Source organism: Betta splendens, chromosome 4, assembly GCF_900634795.4.
Source record: "Betta splendens chromosome 4, fBetSpl5.4, whole genome shotgun sequence".
Lineage (NCBI taxonomy): Eukaryota > Metazoa > Chordata > Actinopteri > Anabantiformes > Osphronemidae > Betta > Betta splendens.
In genome coordinates this window covers 30,684,537-30,708,040 of record NC_040884.2, presented here as the reverse complement: position 1 = coordinate 30,708,040, position 23,504 = coordinate 30,684,537, and the positions used below count along the sequence as shown (strand labels likewise).

Below are 23,504 nucleotides of genomic sequence, written 5' to 3'. Positions count from 1 at the left end.
TCTGAGTCACTTTCACTCCCGTAATGTGAAGAGTCTACACGTCGTCCAGCGTCGCCAACTCAAGGCTGCTTGTGTGTGTGTTTTCTCAGGAATGTGTGTGTGTGTGTGTGTAGATGTATGGTCTGATAGTGTGATTCATCGGCGCAGCTTCAGGCAGCGCTTAGCTGAACGGTCAACGCAGCCTCGCCTCAGTGCCTGTGTGAGCACAGCGAGGGTCGTCCTTCTCATATCTTTTTGTTAGTGGTGGTTTTCTCCGTTGGATGTAGATGTCTATGTAGGGTAGGGTCGTCTGTTGGATGCGGGACCTTCCTGCAGTAGATTGAGTGAATCCAAGTCATCTGTGTCTGTGACCTTCACAGCTGTGTGGGTCGTCAGAAGGACCTGGAAGGGGCCTCGCCACCGTTTGGAGTTCCAGTGTTTCCTCCTGAACTCTTTAGCGATCGCCCAGTGCCCTGGTTGGATGGTGTGTAATGGTCCTGTCGCCTGTTTTCACCTGTTGGGAAATTGTGAATTGTGGGGAAAGCAAAAAGTGTTTGGGCGGCACAGCTTGCCATCAGGCCCAAACCAGACTCCATGGCTACAGGTGGAACCATTCGTCTGCCAAAGTCTGCTTTCCTGTGAGGTAGAAAACGTTTAAAGCAAAGGGAGAGAGAGGAGAGGATAGAGAGAGTTGGAGAGGGGACAAGGATCAGGAGAGGGAGGGGTTGTTGGGCAGCGACCTTCGCAGTAGCGTCGGCAGCTGCATGTCTGCATGTTGCTTCAATTGTTTTGGGTGAGATGGATTTGCCATCAGCTGTAATTACAATGACCCAGAAAAATAACCTTAATCTGAACAAACTGTAATTTAGACAGGCGCTTTGTGGCCTGTAGCATCCAATGTTTCAGTAGCTTAGTAGTGTCTGCAGTTTTTTGAATTGTGGTCAGATTTAGGTGTGACCACCACTGGTTCACATCCTCTGATCAAACCTACATCATATCTGTGTGTGAGCCACAGGGAAGCAGAGGCTTCCTGTAAGGCTGAGTGTTGGGTCAGAGTGTCCTCTGAAAAATAAAAATAAAAACAAAACCATGTAATGAGTGTCATTAGAATGCTGATGTACCAAGTTCACTGCTTGTTACGCATGATGGACAGAATAAAAAAAGTTTTCAAAAAGTATGCAAAGTAGGTGAATACGTCACATGGGGTCGGAAGTCGTTCACCAGTCTCAACCCCGTTGACATCTGTTCATGAAAGGACCTACGTCCTGCATCTGTCTCCATCATGTTTTCACAGAGGGACATGTGGAACTGTAGAATCAAAATCAAAAATCTTTTTGTTTGTTAGTAAAAGAAATCGCAAGCGCAGACCTGTGTTCATCCCAAAAGAGTGAAGTTGAGGTCAGTTTGTCAGTGTGTGTGTGAAATCATAACTCTTCAAACTTATCATCAGGACCAAAAGACACATGTGCTGTACAGGACAGGTCAGATGCAACTCTGGAGGTCGTATCACATGGAAACAAGCTGTGATGCAGCCTTTGTGAGGGCCTCAGTTACAGCCCCCCCTCAGCAGCCAATGTTAAGAGTGCAGCTGAGCTGAAGTTAACACCAACAAAAGAAGGATTATTTAGAATGTCTGTAGACGTAACCTGCACGCCGTCTGGAGTGAAAATCAATTAAATACCTAAATTACACATGAGATCTCTTCCTAAGAATTTAACTGGGCATAGGTTTGAAAGCAAATATGAATCTTAAGGTGGGGCGTGTCAGGGACACGCGGAGGAGGACCCGAATGCACAGCGCGGACGAGGGTTATAGTTAACAAACAGCGTTTATTAACCAACGTAGTCAGGCGATCCAGGTCATACACGAATAGTCACAGTTCTCAGGCACGAAAGGGAGCAGGCAAGATCAGGTCCGGGAAACATGCGGTAGTTCGGTACACAGATAAACACGGCAGAGGTACAGACGAGGGCTAGACAAAACTCGATGGTCAGACAGCCAGGAGAATTACCACAAGGTCCAAGGCGAAGGTACAGACAGGGTGTTGACAGGAATTGGCGGTCTGGTACGGACAGGATCGTGCAACAAATTTAGCTGATACGGCAACGCTGGAATGTGGTACTAGGACTCGACAATCTGGCGAGGTACTGGGGTGCGAGGTGGTGCTTAAATCTACGGTCAACTGATTACTAATGAATTGCAGGTGTGGATAATAACCGCTGGAAACGGGGACAGCTGTGACATACGGTAAACAGGAAGTGAAGCTAGAACAGAAACAGAAACCGGGGGTACTACCAAAATAAAACAGGAAATGGAAACTGGAACCAAAACATGATGACATGGCTGACAAACTAAGTCCTTACAAAACAAAAGCAGAACTGGAACCGGATCGTGACAGGGCAGCACGTGGTGTAGTGGGTGGCACAGTCGCCTCACAGCGAGAAGGTTCGATTCCCGGAGGCGGCCCTCGTTCCTTTCTGTGTGGAGTTTGCACTTTCACCCCCCGTGTGGGTACATGGGTTCTCTCCGGGTTCTCCGGCTTCCTCCCACAGTCCAAAACATGCGTTAGGTTGATTGGCTTCTCTCCATTGCCCATAGGTGTGTGTGTGTGAATGTGTTGCCCTGCGATGGACTGGCGACCTGTCCAGGGTGTCCCCTGCCTCTCACCACATAGCCAGCTGGGATAGGCTCCAGCACCCCCGCATATGGGATTTAGCGGTTTGGAAAATTGATGGAATCTTAAGGTGTCTTGCTGTCAGATAATGCACAAGACAGTTTTTCTTTTTTTACAGTAAATATAATTACTTCTCTCTAATAGTCGTCTTCCCTTTTAATAGTTATTAATAGTCTGTTTCAGTCCGTTTCAGTCTTCCTATAGTCTGTTTTGTTCTTTTCTTCTATAGTCTGGTTTTGTTTTTCTATAGTCTGTTATTGTGCACAAATCTTTTTAGAAACACGGATGATTTTATTACTGAATTTGTAAATAGTTGAAACAGTTTGAAATAGTTTAAACCCACCAGACGGCAAAGTCATGCAGCAGTTGTCAGTTAGCTGTCATTTAGTCATCATTTTAAAGTCACTCTGTGGGATCTTTTGAGCAAAAAGCGATTCTTCATTGCAAGCAGACAAGCAGGAATTTGGATCAGTTAAGCAAAGAGTTGGACCAATTGAGCGTGTATCAGCTGTAAGCGTGTTTCTTCATTGCGTGTATGGATGTGTGTGTGTGTGTGTGTGTGTGTGTGTGTGTGTGTGTGTGTGTGTGTGTGTGTGTGTGTTTGCGGTACTGTCTTGTGTGTGTTTGCGGTACTGTCTTCTACGTCACGTGAAAAGTAACCGTCACCTTCCTCCTTCCCCAACCATTAGTCTGATGTGAGCGCCAGTGGGTGAAGCCTGACGTAGATGGGACAGTTCTTCCTCGATGACAGACCTTTCCTTGATCCTCAGATGCAGCTCTATTGGGCCAATCACGTCTGAAGCCTCTCCTGTTGTTTCAACCTGTGTCTGTGTCAGAGCACGTCTTCTCAGATGGAGCTCACTCTGCTGTTTCTCTGTCCTTGTTTTCCTTTGCTGATTGTCATAAGCAGGTGTCTGTGTCAGACAAACACGCTTGTATGACAGTTTCACGGCCTCTAAAGCTTCAGAGACAGTCCTTTCATGCTGGTGTAGTGCTTGTAGTAGCTGGTGAGTCTGATGAGCCCAGAACGTGTCGAGTCGAGTCGGTGAGGCGTCCATGCTGTGGTCTGTGTCCTCCAGCGGCTGTGGTATCAGAGCTTCCACCCCATTCTGGTTGTTGGTTAGGCGCTTCTTCTCCATCGGAGTCCAGATCTGGATTTACCCTCATCGCGCTCAGTTCTGCATTAGGATAGAGAGCAGAAACAATGGGAGCATTTGCTCTTGACATTTTTTTGAAATGTTTTTCTTTTGTCTCTAGTTCTTCTTTTAAAGTGCGTATGTCCTTTATACTAAGCAATTCTTTTTTTGAACCCATAACCAGTTTCCCACTCATGGAAACATGAAACGCACTAATAACCATATTTACTTTTTACTTTTAATTACTTTTAATTCTGGAAGGTTGCTGTCTGGTGGTGAAGACTCAGATTGCCCCGAACCCGTCTTTCAGAGTTCGGCGGTTTCGTGCTTTAGATTTTTTGTGTGTTTCGGCCGGAACATTTGGACGTCTCCGTAAAAAGGGAACCAACCTGATCTGGTGACAGAGTCTTTTCTAAAGTAATATCTCAACATTAGGCCTCTCTAAGATCCGGGTCCCTCGTATTTTGAAAATACTTCACTCTGCAAATGCGCTCCATCTATCAGAAGCCGTCTTTTATACTCAGTCCCCCACATGTGGACCATGCAAAGATCAAAAAACCTTGTCTGTACCCTCAGTACTGACTAAAACTCACACAAGTTTCACAAGCCAACCCTTAGCAACCGATGTCTCACCACCCAGAGCAGACTTTGATCTAATTAAGAAACGGTATTGTTGTGAGTTTTACTTTAATCTAATCAATTTTCCTAAACAAATGAAACAAATGTTGGAATTTTTTTTTTTAAATTAAAATGTTTCAGCCAAATTAAAAATAAAAGTTCCAATCTTTTTGTTTTTTCAAAATCAAATCAATCACCACAAAGAAATCTCCCTCACCGGCCCAAGCCAAGTTAAGATTTGAGTTTCAATTTGAGTTTGTGGATCTCGTCAGAGGCGATCCAGACGAGTGAGCAGTTCCCCCATTTTGAATGTCTGTAGAGGTTTGGAGGCTGAGCGACCCTAGTCCTCAGGACTATCGTCCCTGGTCACACCGTCCAGACGACCTGCAGCGGATCCTGTTCGTGGACGCCAAAATTGTGGTGGAAATTTCCCATGAAGAGGCAGATGAGAGAGTTGTCTTTTGGGTGATTTATTATACAAATATGGGAAAAGAAAACTATCAGAGAGGAAGGATCAGTCTCAAAAGACTGAGGGACACAACTCCCAGGCCTTGGGTTTGGGAGCTAGAGTCCTGAGTTTATCAGGCAGAGACAACCGTTGAACAATGTAGGTGAAATGTCAAATACATAAAACAGGAGTAAGACAAAACACAAGATATTAATTGCAGAACATATGCCATAAATCATATAATAACTGCATAGAATAAAGAAGAAACAATTTTTCCCATAACAGACCGCAATGACCTATAGTTTGCTTTGACTCTGAATGAATCGTAGGGGCCCCGAGAATCGGGGAAGTGGCGTCACCGTCTGAAGCAGACAGTGATGTGACGTTCCAACGATTTGGTGCTGGGCTCCTCAGCAATTGCAAACAATGTTTTCAGCTCGTTTATTCGTTTTTAACACAATGCTTTGATTAAATTCTGTTTGTTAGTTTCCCAGCTTTTATTCTGAAGGGGGAAATCAAACTGTTAGAACATACACAGACCGTTTTCTCGTTTCTCATTATAAAACTGACAAATGTAATTTAATCAACGCAGCATGTTAAAAACTGAAAACAATGTTTTCAAAATCAGACAAATAAATGGATTTAAAGCCGTTTCCCATACCCAGACCGTGTCGCCCTGCTGCCCAGTCTTTAATTGCACACATTAAGAGAAGAGACTTTTTTACTGTTTAGCAAATACCTGCACACCTTTCTGCCAAAGCTGCAATTTTTTCCTTTCCAGCTATTTTCAGGTGTATTTAATGTTTCCATAACTTTAAGCTATTATTTTATCTCTCTTCAGTTTAAAATTCGACTGCTTCAGCTTCTTCTGCAAACATTCAGCTCTGTTTAAACATCTCGTTCTCTTCAAATACATTCATCTGTGCTTTACATGCTTCAGCTATTTTCAGCTGCCTTAAGTGTTTCAACTACTTTCTGCAATTCTACAGGTATACTGTACATCCAGCCTGGCAGCATTCACTGTGCAATTTCCTATGGAAATGTCGGCCTAGTGGGTCATGCCTTTGGGTTCCTCCTGTCTGACGGTCTGGCCCAGCTCTAATCTTTATCCTTTCTCCTGTGCCCGCTGTGCAGGAGGCTGTTGTAACAGACCTGCTCCCAGAGACGAGCTACTCCGTCATCTTGGCTGCATACACCACCAAAGGCGATGGCGCTCGCAGCAAAGCGAAGGTGGTCACCACCACAGGAGCAGGTGTGTTCCAGCAAGTGGAAACATGTAAAGAAGGAGTGAAACATTTGGCCCAAGGAAGGTTTGCAACCACCATGTTAGCCTGATGACTGTATATGTGACCTAACACTGATTAGAATGTGCTGACCCATCTTGTCTGTTTGACAGTGTAGGATAACAAACCTATACAAGGAACAGCATTTGGTTCAGGCACGGAATTACGCATTCAAGCTAAAGGAAGTCTTGCTCATCATTTATGTGTTTAACTCAGCAGTCACACTCAGGTGTTGTCTTCCAGTGCCTGGCAAGCCCACTATGATGATCAGTACCACCATAGGAAACACTGCTCTAATCCAGTGGCAGCCCCCTAAGGAGATGGTGGGAGAGCACATGGGATACCAGCTGCAATACAAGAGAGCAGAAGAAGAAGCTTTCACCATCAGAGACTTCAGAAAGACAGATGATCATTTCACGGTCACCGGCCTCCACAAAGGCGCGAGCTACATCTTCAAACTGTGCACCAAAAACAGAGCAGGCAATGGGAAGGAATGTGTGAAGGAGATCAGCACCCCAGAAGACATTCCTGGAAGCTACCCTCATAACCTCAGTGTGGTTGGCTTGACTGCCACATCCACAAAGCTGTCCTGGGATGCGCCACCACTGGCTGAGAGGAATGGAAAGATTGTCAAGTACATGGTGGTGTTTCGTGACATTAACAGCCAGCACAACAACACCAACACCACCACAGAAACTCATATGACCATCCAAGGTTTGCAGCCTGACACAACCTATGACTTCAAGGTTCAGGCTTTCACCAGCAAAGGGGGAGGACCCCTCAGCCCCAGCATTCAGAGTAGGACTATGTCTACCTCTGTGCCAGGTGAGGAGCAGCCTATGATGTTGCTGCTGTGCCATTAAACAAAAAAGAAACCTGCAGATTTTCTGGTTAATTCCATGTCGCTGTAATTTTCTCTTTTGTAACATCTCTACTTTGCAAAGCAGTTTCAGGTGTTTAAAACGAGTTGAAATATATCTGTTATCTATGATATTTAAACTATAGTGAAGGCTGTCTCAGATGCGTGTGTCTAATCCTCTGCACGGAGCTGCAGAGAAGTATTGATGTCTAATACATACAGTGGAGGGTTGCTCCATCTAATGTAGCAGCAGTCTGTCCTGTCTGATTTCAGTTTAGGGTGGTGGCCTGAGACACTTCTCCCACCAACTCATGATGTGTCACTCATTACCTCTATTGATGGGCTGAGTATCTGCCTTGTCTCCTGTTTGCTAATTTTTGTCTTAGTCTGTCGCTGGGTTTGAAATGTTCAGGCGTTTATCAATACACTACAGGGCAGCATGGAATTATGTTTGAGTGCTCCTACCTCCTTTGGGAAAAGTCTGATTCAGGTCCATATGTTTTAATTACACCCTCCCTCTGTCATGGATGGTAAACTTCCTGTGTGTGGCTTCTGAACAACGGTCCTGTTGTTGTTCACAGCGCTGGTTTCAGTGAACATCTACATACAGTATCTACATCAGTGGTTCCAATGGCTCTGTTCTCATGTAGAGCTTTGTCGTAATAGAGAAGAGAGGTGGAAACAGAGTCATGTTTGCCTGTAAAACAGTCATTGTATTTGAAATAACTGGTATTGGGGCAGATGTCCATAAGAGAGTGTGTGGTCCTGGTTGAGATTGATTCTCTGTAGAGAGGGAAGGGGGTGAGAGGTGACGTCATAAGACCATGGTTTAGGAATTTACAGGTGGTGGATGGGCTGGTGTTGTGATACTGGAGTGGTTTGTAATTCACTGTCAGCACCTCTGGCTTGTTTAGTGCTGTCACAGACTCTGTTGTTGATCCAGGAAGCCAATGGACACCTGATAACATCAAACAATATTTATTTACCAATAGAATATCTGACCACAGTTTAGTTCTAATCACATTTTGGGAAAGTAAAAAATATTAAATAAATGACCCACAGAAATATGTGGATATAAATAAGGCTCATGATAGCAGACGTGTGATTCCACTTAACAGAATTTTAGGACATGGCACAATTCATTTAGTTGTGTCAGGTTTGACACAGATAAGTTTTATTTATTTTATTTTATTGGTGCTGAATTGGTGGTGAAAAAAATTGAACTGACAATAGAACTAATTTTTCAACAATTAATATATTTATATATAACATATATATAACATCACAGCTGCAACCAATGATGTAAATGTATAAAGCACAAATGAAGTTTTTCTACATACAGTAAGTACATACATTAGACATTTTCGAACATTATTAGCTCTACGTTATAACATTTCCATGGATAAAGACGTCTCATATCCTCAGCAATGATGACGGATTGTTTCATCTCCACTGAGCGGGAAAACAGGCTACAATGGCCTACAAACTGGACTGGGATGAAGGACCCAAATGCACGACCTGCAGACAGGACTGACAATAAATGATTTAATGGATAAACATACAGACAGAGGGCAATACAACTAAGGACACTACGTATGCAGGATTGGTCAGAAATTTACAATGCAAAACTAACACATATAACTCACTGGGTAACTAAGATCACTGCTGAGCACGAAAATAAATCAGCCATACTGGGAACACAAAACATGCAAACTGTACCTGAGATCAAAACCTAAATAGCGCAAAACTAACACAAGTACTTACTGGATAACTAAAGGTCACTGCCGAGAAGGAAACTAAATAAACTATACTAAGAACACAGAACATGCAAACAACAGTACCTAAGACACTCACAGTGAACAAACAAGCAAACCTAGACCGAGGGGGCACGATGACGCGATACCATGTAATGCACCAACAAAGACTGTGCACAAACTGAGAGATTAAATACAAGACAAGACAGGTGAACCCAATCAAACTAATTACAGGAAACACAAGAAAGAACAAGGACACAAAACCAAAGGGTGAAACAGGGGGAGCTGTTCTGTTGCTGGAACGATGCCAAACACTGAAAAGTCGCTGACATCAAGACATTGACAAAACGATTTGACAAAACGAAAATTCAAAAAGATAACAACGATGAAGAACGCTGACCAAGGTAAAACTATGATAAACATTACAAAGTTGACCAAGCTAAAAAGCCAAAGTTCACCGGTGTAAAAAGGTGACAGAATAAATAGGTGACCAAGGTGCATCATTAATGATCATGAAAAAACTTTTAAAAGGACTGAAGGAATTTTTTGTGGTTCATTGCTTAACTGTTAAAAAGTTTAATAACTAGTCAAAATTAACCAGTAATTACCAAAACTCTTGCAATTTAAGGTTATGAATTACATTGTTGCTTTTATTTTGAAAGAATTTAGAGGGCATGTGAGTGGGTAATTGCTAAAATTTAAAATAGTCTTAAAATAGTCTTAATTTATCATTCAAAAGCAAAAATAGTGCTATTAAAGCTAAAGATTTGGCTTGCTGCTTTTGTTTTGAAAGGACTTAAATCAAGCGTATGCGCGTATTTCCTAAACTGTCAATTAGTCTTTAAATAGTCAAAACTAGCCATTCAAATTAAAAAATAATGCCATTAAAGCTAATGAATTATGACTATTTAAAGACTAATTGACAGTTATGTTATTACTCCTACACATTCCCTAACCCTCCTTTTTAAATAAAAGCACCAATACAATTTATTTGCTTTAGGTTTCTGGTTCTGATTGAATAATTACCAATCGTTAATGACACTATTTTACAGTTCAGTAAACCACCACACACACTTATTATGGTGCTTTTATTCTGAAAGGGCTTAACCTAATTCTTTTAGCTTGGCTATTTTTGCTTTTTTTTTTGCTTTGCAATTAATTACAAATATTAATCCTTTCAAATTAAAAAGCTAGTCATCTTTTTCATGACTGCCAAAAATGCACCTTGGTAAACTTTTTAATCTTGGACATCTTTTTACCTTGGTCAACTTTTGAGTCATTATCATCTTCTTAATCTTGTCATCGTTTGACCTTGGTCATCTTTTTAATGTGATATTTTCAATCGCTGTCATCGTTTAATCTTTCTTAATGTTTTGTTGTTTTCATCGTTTTGTCGTACTCAACTTTTTAACGTCAACAGCTTAATCAGCGTTTGGCATCTTTTCAGCAAAAAAACAGCTCTCCCATGTAATATCTCAAGAAATTACTTTTTCTAGTTTTATGTTTGAGGACTAAAGATTATAGGCAAAGTTGTAATTTCAAAATGTATCTCCATCTACGTTTCTCTGCAACGTGTGCCAAAAATTGTCAATAGTCTATAGGAAAACTTCAGGATGTCTCTGCGGTTTAAGGTCAATAGCAACTAAAGTATTGGTCTCCGGGTCACATCATAAAAAAGAAGACAAGTATGACTACAATAAATTGTAGTCATACTTGTCTGGCCGCAGTGACGAGTTAAAGACAGAAGTTCTGTCTTAAAAAACGAGCCCTCACACTCTAGCTGTGACATCACAAACTCTAGGTCATGCAATACACATTAATGGAAAAGCTGAATATTTAACAAAAAACACCCAATATTTAAACGCTCACAAGTCGAAAACTATAGAAGCTACGAGGACGCTGATTTACATGGATGAAGTTGAAAGATGATAGACTGGAGCGGGAAGCAGGTGCCAGCGCTCCCACTATTAAAGAGCAAAGATAACAATAGTGTGAGAGTTGTTGACAGCTCTCCCACTGGTAATGTGTTCAGCCACACTCCTACAGGCAGTGGCGTGCGGTGAGGTCCTCTGAAGTTTTTTAGTCATGTTATGGTACTGTCAGGCGAGGTGAGACCCCACCTTCCCTGCCAACCCTGAACGGACGTCACTGCCTACAGGCCATCTTGATGCCCTAGGCGAGATTATGATTTTGCACTGACCCCATCCCCTGAGGAAATGTTTTAATTTGCACTAACCCCCTCCAACAATGTCCAGAGTCTGCCCTGCATACACACATGAACACACCCATGCTCACACCCAGGACAGGGCTCTGACCACAAGTGGTCCTAGTGGTCCCTTCATTTTGTAATTGTTTACTAGTGATTTAATGTATATTACAGAGTACGAGGGGAGACCTCTAGATAGGTTTGACTGTTGTTTTAACTGTGGCATTTTTAGGACTGTACAGTACATGGATCCAGTCCAGGAATGAATAGAATTTGTTTACTGTATAGATTAGGCCGTGCTTCCAAATCACTATTAAAAGGGGATAAAACTAAACCTTAGCCTTAAGCAGAGTACTCTACATACACTAGGTACACCAACAGATTAAACATAATGATCATCCACAGGTTTCACCAAGAACTTCGGTGTGAAAGCTGTAATGAAAACCTCGGTCCTGCTGTTCTGGGAAGTGCCAGAAACCTACAGATCTCAAGTCCCACTCAAGGTTAGTTCCACCCATTGCAACTGCACAGAAACATATAAGGCTGAGCTAAAATAACAAGGGCCACAGTCTCCTTATTTGTGGATAAAGCAGTTATTTACCCAGCCAGAGATTGTAGTAGCTCCTTGTAGTACATGAGCATTAATTGTAATGTGACACAACAGCAGCCTCACATACTGTAGTGCTAACGATAAACACATAAACTGGTGTCGCTAACTTGCTATGTAGCAGTCTGAGGTCCAGCTGGAGACAAGCTGTTGCCTCCCTCATTGCTCACTGTAGAAGGAGCATCTAGGTCCTAATCTGAGCAGGTGTAGTTTCTTCTCATACTTTCTCACTAAAGCTGATCCTTTTTTATAACTTGCATGGTTCTAACTCAATAACTTTCAGCTTAGAACTGAACAGCTTAGAAAGAACCTTCATTCTGCCTTCAGATCCTGTACAACCAGCAGAGCGTGGAGGTTCCAGTCACCCTGAAGAGAAAGCTAATCACACAGCTGCAACCAGATACAGATTATTCCTTTGTTCTAATGAGTCGGGGAAATAACGCCGGAGGTCTTCAGCAGCAGGTTTCGATCCGAACAGCTCCAGACCTAATGAAGATGAAACCAATGCAATACCAATACAATGTGGAGGAGTCTGGTAAAGTGACCGTCAGCCTGCCACTGGTGTCTGCAGGAAGCCTCGTCAGGTTTGTCTGACAATGAGTAAACTCTAGTTTAACATGGTTCTGGTCTCATTTTGGTCACATGTAGGACACAAGCAAAGACAAGACTTCACAGCTACAGCTCAGAAAGAAGCACATGTTGTGCTTCTTTACTTATCAGTTGTGCATCAGCTCAGCACTCTAACGCTTATGTGTATTATGTGTATGTTCTTCCATGAGTTACAGTGAGGGTGGATCCCAGCGGGTTCTGCCTCTGTTCATGAAGTCACACTAAATACAGTGAAGGTCCACAATTAGAAGTCTGCTTTATTTACCAGCCAATTAGAGAGTGTGTTTCAAAAGATTTTAACCTTGTCAATGTGAGATCACAGCTCGTCCCACCCCCCACAAACACGCTCACACAGCTCCCTGATACCATAAGGCTGTAGATTTGTTGTTCAGCAGTTGTTCAGCAGAAGCTCGTTGTTGCCCAGCTTGGTCAAGAGCATAGAGGCTGTAAGTATTTGTTTTACTGAAGAAATTGCCCACAAGCCCATAATAAATAATGAAGTAGAGCTCATAGCAAAAAACAATACGAGCATATTGTCTAAACCTTTTCATTAACACAAAAGTGAAACGTGTGCAGAGGATGTTTATGTGAGGGAGGAAAAATATTTAAAGCTAGTTAATAGCTAAACCACTTCAAACTATGGGAGCAGAGCAGAAAAAGCTCTCACACAGACCTTACTCTATGCAGTCAAATGTATACTACTGCAGTCTTTCTCAGCAGCATGTGTGCACGTGTCGTGTTTCCTTTGGAACAGGTGTTACTACGTAGTGGTTGTGCCTGTCACCAAATCCTCCCCTAAGAGGATGGAGAACCCTGAAGACATGGACATAGATGAGGTAAGTAAAGGAACATGTCATCAGGATTCAGTCTCTACATTCCTGAATGCTGAAATGCCAATGTTAGAAAGTGCTTAGGTTGATTGCAGTTTCTGAAGCGCAACTTTGACAACCTTCTGTGTAAAATACAGCTTCTCAGTTGATCGCACTAGTGTCAGTTTAACACTACACTACCTCATTGGATGCATCAGCACCACTATCCACATGTACAGTAAAGTGTACAAACATGTAAAATTCATCAGATTTGCTCAACCTAGAAATTCATGCTGTGGTTCTAAGGCTGTGTATGGAAGTGGTGCTGGACAGTTTTTGTGATCCAGATTCATCATACATTGAGTATGTTCTCAAAAGTATTGGTGCATCAAAATGGAAACTAGAAAAAGTAATTTCTCGAGAAATTACGTGGGAGAGCTGATCTGCTGCCGCAACGATGACAAACGCTGATTAAGCTGCTGACGTCAAAAAGTTGACTACGTCCAAAAGTTGACTACGGCAAAACGATGAAAACAATGAAAACAAGAAAACGTTGACAAAGATTAAAACGATGACAAAAGATGACGATCAAAAAGATGATGATTAATAGGATGACCATGGTCACACTAAGACAAGATTAAAAATATGTTAATATATGAATATATAAAAATATATTAATATATGATTCAAAAGTTGACCAAGGTAAAAATTTGTCAAATATAAAAAAGTTGACAATCATAAATAAGCTTTTTGATTTGAAGAAAGTATTTGTAAATAATTACCCGTGGAATAGTTTAATAACTATTAAAAATTTACCAGTCAGTAACAAAAATCTTGCCATTTAGGGTAATAAATTACATTGGTGCTTTTATTTTGAAAGGATTTAGAGGTTGTGTGTGAGTCATTACTAAACTATAAAATAGTCATTAGATAGTCATAATTTATCATTCAATAGCAAGAATATCCCTATTAAAGAAAAAGATTTAGATTTAGCCCCTTCAGAATAAAAGCACCCTAATAATTTTGATTGGCTATTTACTGAACTCTAAAATAGTCTCATTAACGATTGGTAAGTATTCAGAACCACAAATTTTCTAATCAATCTTGCCATTAAAGGTAATAAATTGTAATTGGTGCTTTTATTTTGAAAGGATGTAGAGGAAGCATGTGTGGGTAATTACTAAACTGTTAATCTATCTTTAAATAGTCATAATTACCCATCTAAAAGCAGAAATATTGCTATTAAAGCTAATTGTTTGGCTTGGTGCTTTTATTTTGAAAGGATTTAGAGGAAGTGTGTGCTTAATTACTACACAATCCAATAGTGTAGTTGAGTAATCAGTAATAAGCGTGGAACTGCTGTCTACACTGAGCATCAGGAGTTTGAACTGTCAGTGAAATCTGCAGCTGCGCCGTCGCCATGGAGACGAAAGGCGGGAAAATCAGGCTCACTCTGCTCTGTAAAAGCAGAGTTTCACCCTGTATAAACAGGCTTGTTCCAGCTAAACCATGATAGTTATCACAAAAATTATTTCATTTTACGAGTCCCAAGACTTCAATGAGCAAATGGTGTGAATTTTATGTTTGAGGACAAAAGTTTGTAGCCACAGTGGCAATTTCAAAATACATATCCTATTGTTTTTTTCACCAGACGTCTGCCGAAAATTATCATTAGTCTATGGGAGAATTTCAGGATCTCTCTGCGATTCAAGGTCCGTAGCGACTGAAGTATACCGTAGGTCTGAGGGTATAGCCAGACACATAATTAGAAAGAAGACAAGTATGACTACGGTTTTGTGAAATAATTACGTTGATAGAGTAAAAATTGTGGCTGTAGTGACGAGTTAAAGACAGAAGTTCTATCTTTAAAAAGCTCAACCTCGCACTCTGGCTGTGACATCACGCACTCTAACTGACCCAATACACACTAATGGAAAAGCTGAAAATTTAACAAAAAACACCCAATGTCTAAACGCTTAAAAGTTGAAAAGTATAGAAGATACGAGGACGCTGATTTACACAGAGAACGTTGGGAGATGATTGACGCTTTTGAAGTTGAAATGACGTTTCTACGCCAAAGTATGACAATGACAGACGCTGACGAAAAGAGGCAAGTTGACAAAAAGTTGAACGATGATTCCCATAGACGACCATTATAAAAAAACGCCGAAAAACGTTGAATAAAGTTAAAAGTTGATAAGCTGAAAATGTGAAAAGTAATAGCCCCCATCTCCTAAAGACGACACACGTTTAGAAAGTTGAACGGCGATTCTACGATGAAGCGTTGAGACGATGAAAGCGACGGGGCGAAATAATAATAATAAGAAAAATAAAGAGCGAAGATATCAATAGTGTGAGAGCTGTTCAGCTCTCCCACTAATAATACAAGTTTGGCAATTCTACATGTTAAGAAACTTGTTCCAGCTACTTCTGAAAAAGATGTTGTCATACGACTGTTACTACATTTAATCATTGAAACATATTTTGTTGAAGCCTCGTTAGCTGTGCTATATCCTTGAAGTTTTCTCTCTTCTGCTCTGCAAGAAATAGGGAGTACCGGTGGTAGCATCCTTATCTGATGAGCCCAATGCTTGCTTTGTGCAGAAAATATTTCCCACGTACTGTGTGACTATGCACCTCCCAAAATACTGTAGAGTACATATTATGAGCTGAATCCTTGTCTTCTCTTTAGCGAGAGGAAGTTGCCTTTGCTGTAAACTGCTCACTCCTTGCAAGTAAAATCCTAAAGAAGGTCTCAACTGATTGTGTCTGCTTTATTTAAGATTTACAAAGGAAACTAACAATTTCCCTAACAACGACAACACTAAATTATTAAATATGTTGTGTTTTCCTGTTGGTGAAGTTCAAATTCTAGTGTCAGGACATTGGGAACAAGGCCCAGGGTTGAGCGAAGCCTCTACTGAAATCATGCGTGTGTCAGTGTCAACCCACACATCAGTGTGTGGCATCAAATTGTAAACCAAATCAGGAAGCAACTGAGCCTCGATGAAGCCATGACCTGCTGGACTCTGCAATAGGGCTGAGTAGTAAGTCATTGCTTAGTGGAGGGACATTACTACATTACTGTAGCTTCATACTGAAGGTGTTGGATGTGGTAGATCAGAACTTTGTTTAGGCTTTGTCATTCATCCATCTGTTGGCAGTGCCTTCAACCACTGGGAGATTTAATGTTCATTATCATACTATTAAATATCACAGATCACCCAGAGTTTGATTTTGGAACCAGGCATAGGGAAAGAGATGTGGCTCTACTAATTATCATGCCTTCACATACTGGAACAGCTGAGATCACTTTATGTCTTATAGCACTGTGGACCCTTCCCCAGCCACTGACCCCTGTGCAGGAGAGAGAGGACAACCACATCCTTGGTGTGAACCTGGTGATCCTGACCTCTTATGTCATCCTCCCTGCAGCTCCTGGAGCCTGACGACAGCCGTTCTATAAGGCAGGACTTATTGCAGCCCTACATTGCTGCCAAGCTGGACACTCTGCCTGAGCTCTTCCACCTGGGAGATGAGAAGCAATACAACGGCTACTACAACAAACCCCTCCCTGGACAACAACAGTACCGCTGTTTTGTCTTGGCTGAGCTCAAGCAACATGAATCTGTGAGTGATTCCTCATCTTCACACATAACAAAAAGGCAGAGAGAGGCCACAACTTGATTGTTCATTGAAAGGAGAAGTTCAGCTGCTTCTGCGTTTGCATTTACCTCAACATAAGGGTTAACACAGCGCTCAGATTACGCAGTACAAAGCATGTTGTAATTGTTCCTCTTGATACAGGTCCTGGCTTCATCTGGCCATGACCCACTGCTCATCAGCAGACTGATGCACTGATCCAGCATCCTTCTGCCCGTGCTGAGCACGACACAAAGATTCCTGAGCTCCTTCATCTGAGGCAGGAACTAGAGAGCAAGCGTTTCTGAAAGAGCTGTGGCCTTGGACTTTAAGCTGCTGATTCCTAGGTTCACTCAGAAACAAAAGCATGTGAAACAAGTCCCCTCCAGCCACTAACATCCTGCGTATGAAATTTCCTGTTTTATTTTGGTATCTGTGTTGGAAATTTCCCACAAAGAGGCAGATGAGAGAGTTGTTTTTCGTGTGATTTATTATAAAAATAAAGGAAAATAAAAGTAATTGGGAAAGCAAATCAAAAACATGGATGTTGATCGTGCACATGAACAAACCAAAAACAAACTGGGGAGATCAGTGCACACACCAAGAAGGTGTGATGCAAATCCTCAAGTTGTCTTTGCCCCTTTCTCTGGCACCGGTGGCCCCTTTCTCTGGCCCCCGGTGTCTCTCTGGACCAATAGAATTGTTTGTGCCACCTTATCTCGCCGCGAGTGAGAATGTTTACATTCTCACTTTTGCATCATTGTTATCAGTTATTGTTATTGTTATAAGGAAAAACACCTATCTTCGAAGACAAGATGCAATCGGTTTTACAGCCTTGGGTCTGGTGGGGAATCAGATAGGATGGAGCCAGAGACCGGGGTGTAAAAGTCAGACACCCCAGCAGGCATTTTAACGTTGAGACAACGTTGAGGCAACATTATAACTATGGTTGAATAACCATTGGATTATATTTAGATTTTGAAAGGTGGATCAACATTGATGGGGCAACGTTATTTCAATGTTGCATTATGGTCAATCGTCAACGTTAAATTCACGCTGATTTATGGTCGTTCATCAACGTCCACCAATGTTGTGTCTACGCTGATTTATGATTATCTATCAACGTTACGTTTATGTTGATTTATGGTCAATTATCAGCGTTACATGTACGTTGATTTATGGTCTTCCACCAATGTTGTGTTTATGTTGATTTATGGTTATCTATCAATGGTTACGTTTACGTTGACATGTTTTTTTATCAACCTCAAAATGGCTTTGTACCAAACTGTGAGTGAGCAGACTCAGACCCAGAGACTAGTTGCAGAACAGGCAATATTTATTGTTGGAGTTCAGAGGTGAAACGGGGCCTATGGAAGCTCACATCAGGAGCTAAGGAGTCCAAAGAGGAGAGGAGCTGCCAGGAGTCCGGGACAGGTGTGGGAGCCAATGGAGAGGGGGAGGAGGCAGAGATGTCCTCAGGGGTTTAATCCGTAAACAGCTGCAGGTGGATCCAAACGAGGAATGAGATGGAATTATCAATTGAGTAATCACCAAATTTAAGCCTATAGTGTTGATACAGACTGGTCAGGTAGCATGACAATGTGGACGCTCTGGTGTCCACATGCCGCCTGGTTGATGAGCCGTGCTTAGTGCTCCTTATTTTCTTTTGTCATCCACCAAAATCCACCACTGTCCACGTCAAACTACAACATATACGTAACACGCTAAGCATTTATTATAAGAAAAAAACAGTATGTAAGTACATAAATTAATGAACGACAGGAAACAAATGTTAAATAATCATACCTCAATGGCTGCACACACACATAAGGGGAAATGGAATCGTCAAATACATCAAAACATACACTGTGTAACTTTAGCATCTTGTCTTTTACTGCCACTTTCTTTCACATGCTTACCTTTGTGCACCTATAAAATATGTTCAGACAGAACGCATGAAATTTTGTTCCAGACCAGCATTGAACATTAAATAAATACAGACACAATGAATATGCAAATAAAAATGTAAAGATAACATTTAAGTCAGCTAAATGTAGCATCATCAATATGCAACTCACACTGTCATTGACATTGAAACTGATAATAAGTGAACATGAATCAAACTAACTTACCAAACTAATCCCACATGTAAAACAAGTTACCTCTATTACAAACAGGAACCAAACCTGAAAATCACATGACAACAAATGAACAAACAGAGCAAACACTGAATGAAACAGCGTCACCTGTCTGCTGGAAGACCAAGTGGAACAGAAACACTTAGTTCTACAGTATGTTTGTTCCACCACCCCCACCCAACAATTCTGTGTATATGTTTTCATTGTCTTCCATACATTTGATGATGTAGTATCATAATTTGTGATGACAGCATCTAAGGACAAAAATCAAAACACACGTTTAGATAATTTTCATAAATTCTGCATATTTAAACATACAGTATTTAAAAAATCAGGACACTTAAGTTCAAAAATATTAATTTAAATAAGTATTTACATGTACAGTAAGTAAAGTCTGATTAATAATATATGTTAAAGACAATCTGTCATTTTAACTTTAATAATTTTTAATTTAATGTAAGGGATTTTTTTGCCTTTTTACAACCTTTAGCATCAAACGTTGTTTTAATGTTTCCTCAATGCCACAGAAACAACTGACATTATTTCCACCCTATGTCAACGTTGATTTATCAGTATTTTGTCAACCTTTTTACAACAGTTCGCATCAAATGTTGTTTAAATGTTACATCAACATTACAAACATAACTGTCAGTATTTTAACCATATGTCAATGTTGATTTATTAGTATTTGTCACCCTTTTTACAACTGTTAAAATTAACGCTGTTTCAATGTTACGTTGAAGGTCGGTTGTGTGCCCGCTGGGAAGGTTTGGAGCTGTTTTTGTTGGGGCCTTCATGTTTAACATTAATGAAACGCCATTGATTGTTATAAAAACAATTAATGTACGTTAGGCATAAATTTCAGATGGGGTTCTTTTGCATATAATTTGAGCTAGTTTTCATGCTTTCATTTGTATATTTAGGTCTAGAGTGAATAGGAGAAACAGGGACTAACTAGAATGATGATGCATATTGCTGCTCGTGTTGTCCTATAACCTCTATCATCTGTACATAAAGGATAAATACTAATTGTAGCAGTGAATAAAGTGAATGTAAGCAAATTAAACACTAAATCAACTTTAGGATATTTAAACTCAGTGTTGTTGTGAAATTTTCTTCTTCAAAGGTAGTGTGTAAAGTTACATGGAAACATCATTTATGTCATCCATATGATTAAGGTAATAACCAAAATAACACAAAATGAAGTCTAAAACAACAGGGTTACAATTGATGCCTCATAACAATCTGCTTCGTCCTGTTGAACAGTAGCATTAGATTGTTTCCAACCTGTGTGTTGACACATTGACAGTTTGTTGGAGTCCTTCAGGTTGTGATCAGCTGATCACAGAGACACTTGGGATTTGTTATCACCGTGTCGCCTGCGTCACTGTCACTCCTGTGATGTGAAGAGTCCACACGTCGTCCAGCGTCGGCAACTCAAGGCTGCTCGTTTGTGTGTTTTTTCAGGAGCGTGTGTGTAAATGTATGGCTCACACCTTTAGCTGAACGGTCAACACAGCCTCGCCTCAGTGTGTATGAGCACAGCGAGGGTCGTCCTTCTCACGTCTCCTCATTTCTGGTGGGTTTTCCATGCGGTGTAGACGGAGGGTTGTCTGTCGGATCCGGTACCTTCCTGCAGTGGATGGAGTGGATCCAAGTTGCTCTCTCTGCGACCTTCACAGCTGTGTGGGTCGTCAGAAGGACCTGGAAGGGACCTCGCCACCGTTTGGAATTCTAGTGCTTCCTCCTGAACTCTTTAACGATCGCCCAGTGCCCTGGTTGGATGGTGTAATGGTCCTGACGCTTGTTTTCACCTGTTGGGAAATCTGAATTGTGAGAAGAAAAAATGTTTGGGCGGCACGGCTGCCATCAGGCCCAAACCAGACTCCATGGCTATAGGTAAAACCATTCGTCTGCCAGAGTCTGTGTTCCTGTGAGGTAGAAAATGTATGGGGCCACCATAACTCACCTCCTCTACATGGATGACATCAAGCTGTACGCCAAGAGTGAGCGAGACATCGACTCGCTGATCCACACCACCAGGATCTACAGCTCGAACATTGGGATGTCATTCGGGCTCGAGAAATGTGGGAGGATGGTGACAAAGAGAGGCAAGGTAATCCACACAGAAGGGGTCTCACTCCCAGAAGGAACAATAGCAGACATTGAGGACAATTACAAGTACCTTGGAATACCACAGGCAAACGGCAACCTTGAACAGGCAACAAGGAATGCGGCAACAGCCAAATACCTCCAACGAGGAAGGCAAGTCCTAAGAAGCCAGCTCAATGGCAAGAACAAATCCCGGGCAATAAACAGCTATGCCCTGCCAGTGATCAGATACCCTGCGGGAATAATAAGGTGGCCAAAGGAAGAGATACAGACCACAGATGTTAAGACACGAAAGCTCCTCACCATGCATGTAGGGTTCCACCCCAAATCCAGCACCCTGAGACTGTACGCTAGCCGCAAGGAAGGAGGCTGAGTACTAGTGAGCGTGAGAGCCACTATCCGGAATGAAACATCCAAGATCCATAAGTACATCAAGGGTAAGGCCCCGACAGATGACGTGCTGAGTGAATGTCGTGTATTCTCTTTTCTTCAATCATGGCAAAGATTTCCAGGTCGTCACTGTAGAAATCAAAAGATCAGAGAATATAAAAACCCACAGTCGTAGCAGGTCATAAGACACACCCTCCTCTGATACTGAAGTAACCTGTGGATGGAGGTTAAGAGTAGGAGAGAAGTTGGTTAGGAAAGAAAATTAGTTTGAGATGTTTATGCTGACACAGTTTCTCCACTGCTGTTCTGTGTAGAGAGAAGGGTTGAAGTTGTTAATGTGAGCTTCCTGTGTACAACAACACACTGAGATGGAGAATGAAAATGGTTAAACCCTCATTATATAAAATCAACAACAATAAAACATCATTGACATGTGTCATAGTCAGTCCGTAGAGCATATACAATATCAGTCAGTCATGTCATGAGCTCAGGGTTTTTGTTGTGCACGTGAGCTAAGAGAGAAACCTCTTGCTGTATGAGAACTATAATTTAGAAAGGCTAGCCTGTGACCTTGTTCTGCTAAATGAGTCAGCAGTGTCACTCAGGGCCCATCAGTGATCCGGAGTTTGATCTTCTTTGTCCTCTTCTTTCCTGCAATGGAACAGCACAGCTTTCCTGCGTATATTAATCATCTGTTTCACATAGAAACTTGGTTGATGCATTAAACACTATTTTATCAAGCAAAGTTTCATGCAATGTTAGTCTATGTATCAGCATATTTTTACAAGCTACACACTGAAATGCAATGTTCACAGTACTTTTTCATCCCTCTATTGTCATTGTCACATTTACACTTTCCTTTTCATTCACTCCTTGACTTCCCTTAACTCCTTTTCTCCCTCACATACCCTGCTCCTGTCACTTTACCTATCACTCCACAATGAGTCATACTCCTCTGTAGCGTAAGCTATTTACAGTATATACCAAATCAAATTTTGTGCCAACTCGACCACAACCTTTCCCCCATGGATTAAGTTCACCAAAATAAAACACAACAGAAACAGAATAGCCCATTCTCACAGCAGATGCCACACAAACAAGTTCCCCAGTTACTAAGGACGGACCTAACACAATAATCAAAACAATTTTTTACATTACATTTTTCCCCCCTCAATAGACAGATAACTGTCCATTGAATTTGAAGCCGATTAAATCACTAAATTAAGATGGATGGATAAAAGAACACTAGCAAACCCCAAAAAAGTAATTTCCTACACTTATTTATCCTACGTATTTATCCTTACCAGGGATCATCATCAATCCCTGAATAAAACTGAGTGAAATTAAGGACGATGTCAATAGAAGGAACAAGAATGTTTAGACCTTAATAACTACAACATCAACACGAACTAATCTCATTATGAACACAGAATCACTGCGTTGTAGGAAACCTTATTGAATTCACGACGCCCTGCAGATGCATGCATTAAGTGACTTTATGACAAAATTAATGTAAAGACTAAATAAGCTGAATCCTCACAAACTATCAGAAATGACACATTGGACAGTAACACAACCTAGTGAACTGTTGAAAGCGCAAAGCTATACCCTAGGAATTCAAACAACCCCACAATTATTGCTACATCTAATTATAATTAGATTAGTGTCTGTGACTGTCAGTGACTGTTTGTAGTGATAACAAAACAGCTGTGGACGATAACTGAAGTATTGTAACCTAATAAAGAAAGTCCATATAAACCCACATACAGTCAAACCTCTTGGAGGATAAACTGTCACTGTTGCTACTCAGTCTCTTCCCCAGACCTCCTCCTTCCATGCCGTAAAGAACACCACAGCCCTGTCACATTTGTTTAAGGCCTGCAGACTGATGACATCTATGTTAACTGTTTAGCAAAAGGATGGAAAGAAAAAATGAACTGAGACCTGGTTTACCCATTTGCTAAATGTGTCTTCTGCTCTGTTGGAATATATTGATAGTGATAGTGATGATAAGAACTAAGTGGAACCTCATCAAAACATGTCAAGGTGATCATTAAAACTGCAGCCCTGCTTAAACAGTAGACGTAGTGTTCAAATACTAAGTGTAGTGTAGTGAACTGTAGCTGCTTGCAGCACCACAATCCGTAGCATTACAATACAGTACTATAGAAGGCTAAGCATTGTTGCAACAGTTACACCTTGCGGGTTCTGAATGGTTTGGTTTTTCTATCTATTGGAGA

General features: G+C 41.3%; 1 protein-coding gene and 1 long non-coding RNA gene across 9 annotated transcripts in view; one reads left to right on the top strand and one right to left on the bottom strand.

Annotated features, from left to right (window-relative positions):
- ptprfa (protein tyrosine phosphatase receptor type Fa) overlaps positions 1-23,504 on the top strand; it is a 209,463-nt gene that overhangs the window by 115,457 nt on the left and 70,502 nt on the right. For all 8 annotated transcript variants that reach the window (XR_008694380.1, XM_041070385.2, XM_041070384.2 and 5 more), the window contains 6 exons: positions 5,990-6,107; positions 6,382-6,963; positions 11,363-11,460; positions 11,892-12,148; positions 12,928-13,009; positions 16,418-16,612. Coding sequence is in view for 7 of the 8 variants with exons in the window: in XM_041070385.2 (XP_040926319.1) it covers positions 5,990-6,107; positions 6,382-6,963; positions 11,363-11,460; positions 11,892-12,148; positions 12,928-13,009; positions 16,418-16,612 (1,332 nt within the window). In the remaining variant the exon portion in view is untranslated. The remainder of the gene's footprint in view (positions 1-5,989; positions 6,108-6,381; positions 6,964-11,362; positions 11,461-11,891; positions 12,149-12,927; positions 13,010-16,417; positions 16,613-23,504) is intronic.
- LOC129603953 (uncharacterized) lies at positions 17,940-22,908 on the bottom strand. Its single transcript, XR_008694393.1, has 2 exons — positions 20,732-22,908; positions 17,940-20,576 (listed from the first exon to the last, which is right to left on the bottom strand). It is a non-coding gene; the product is annotated as an uncharacterized LOC129603953 (long non-coding RNA).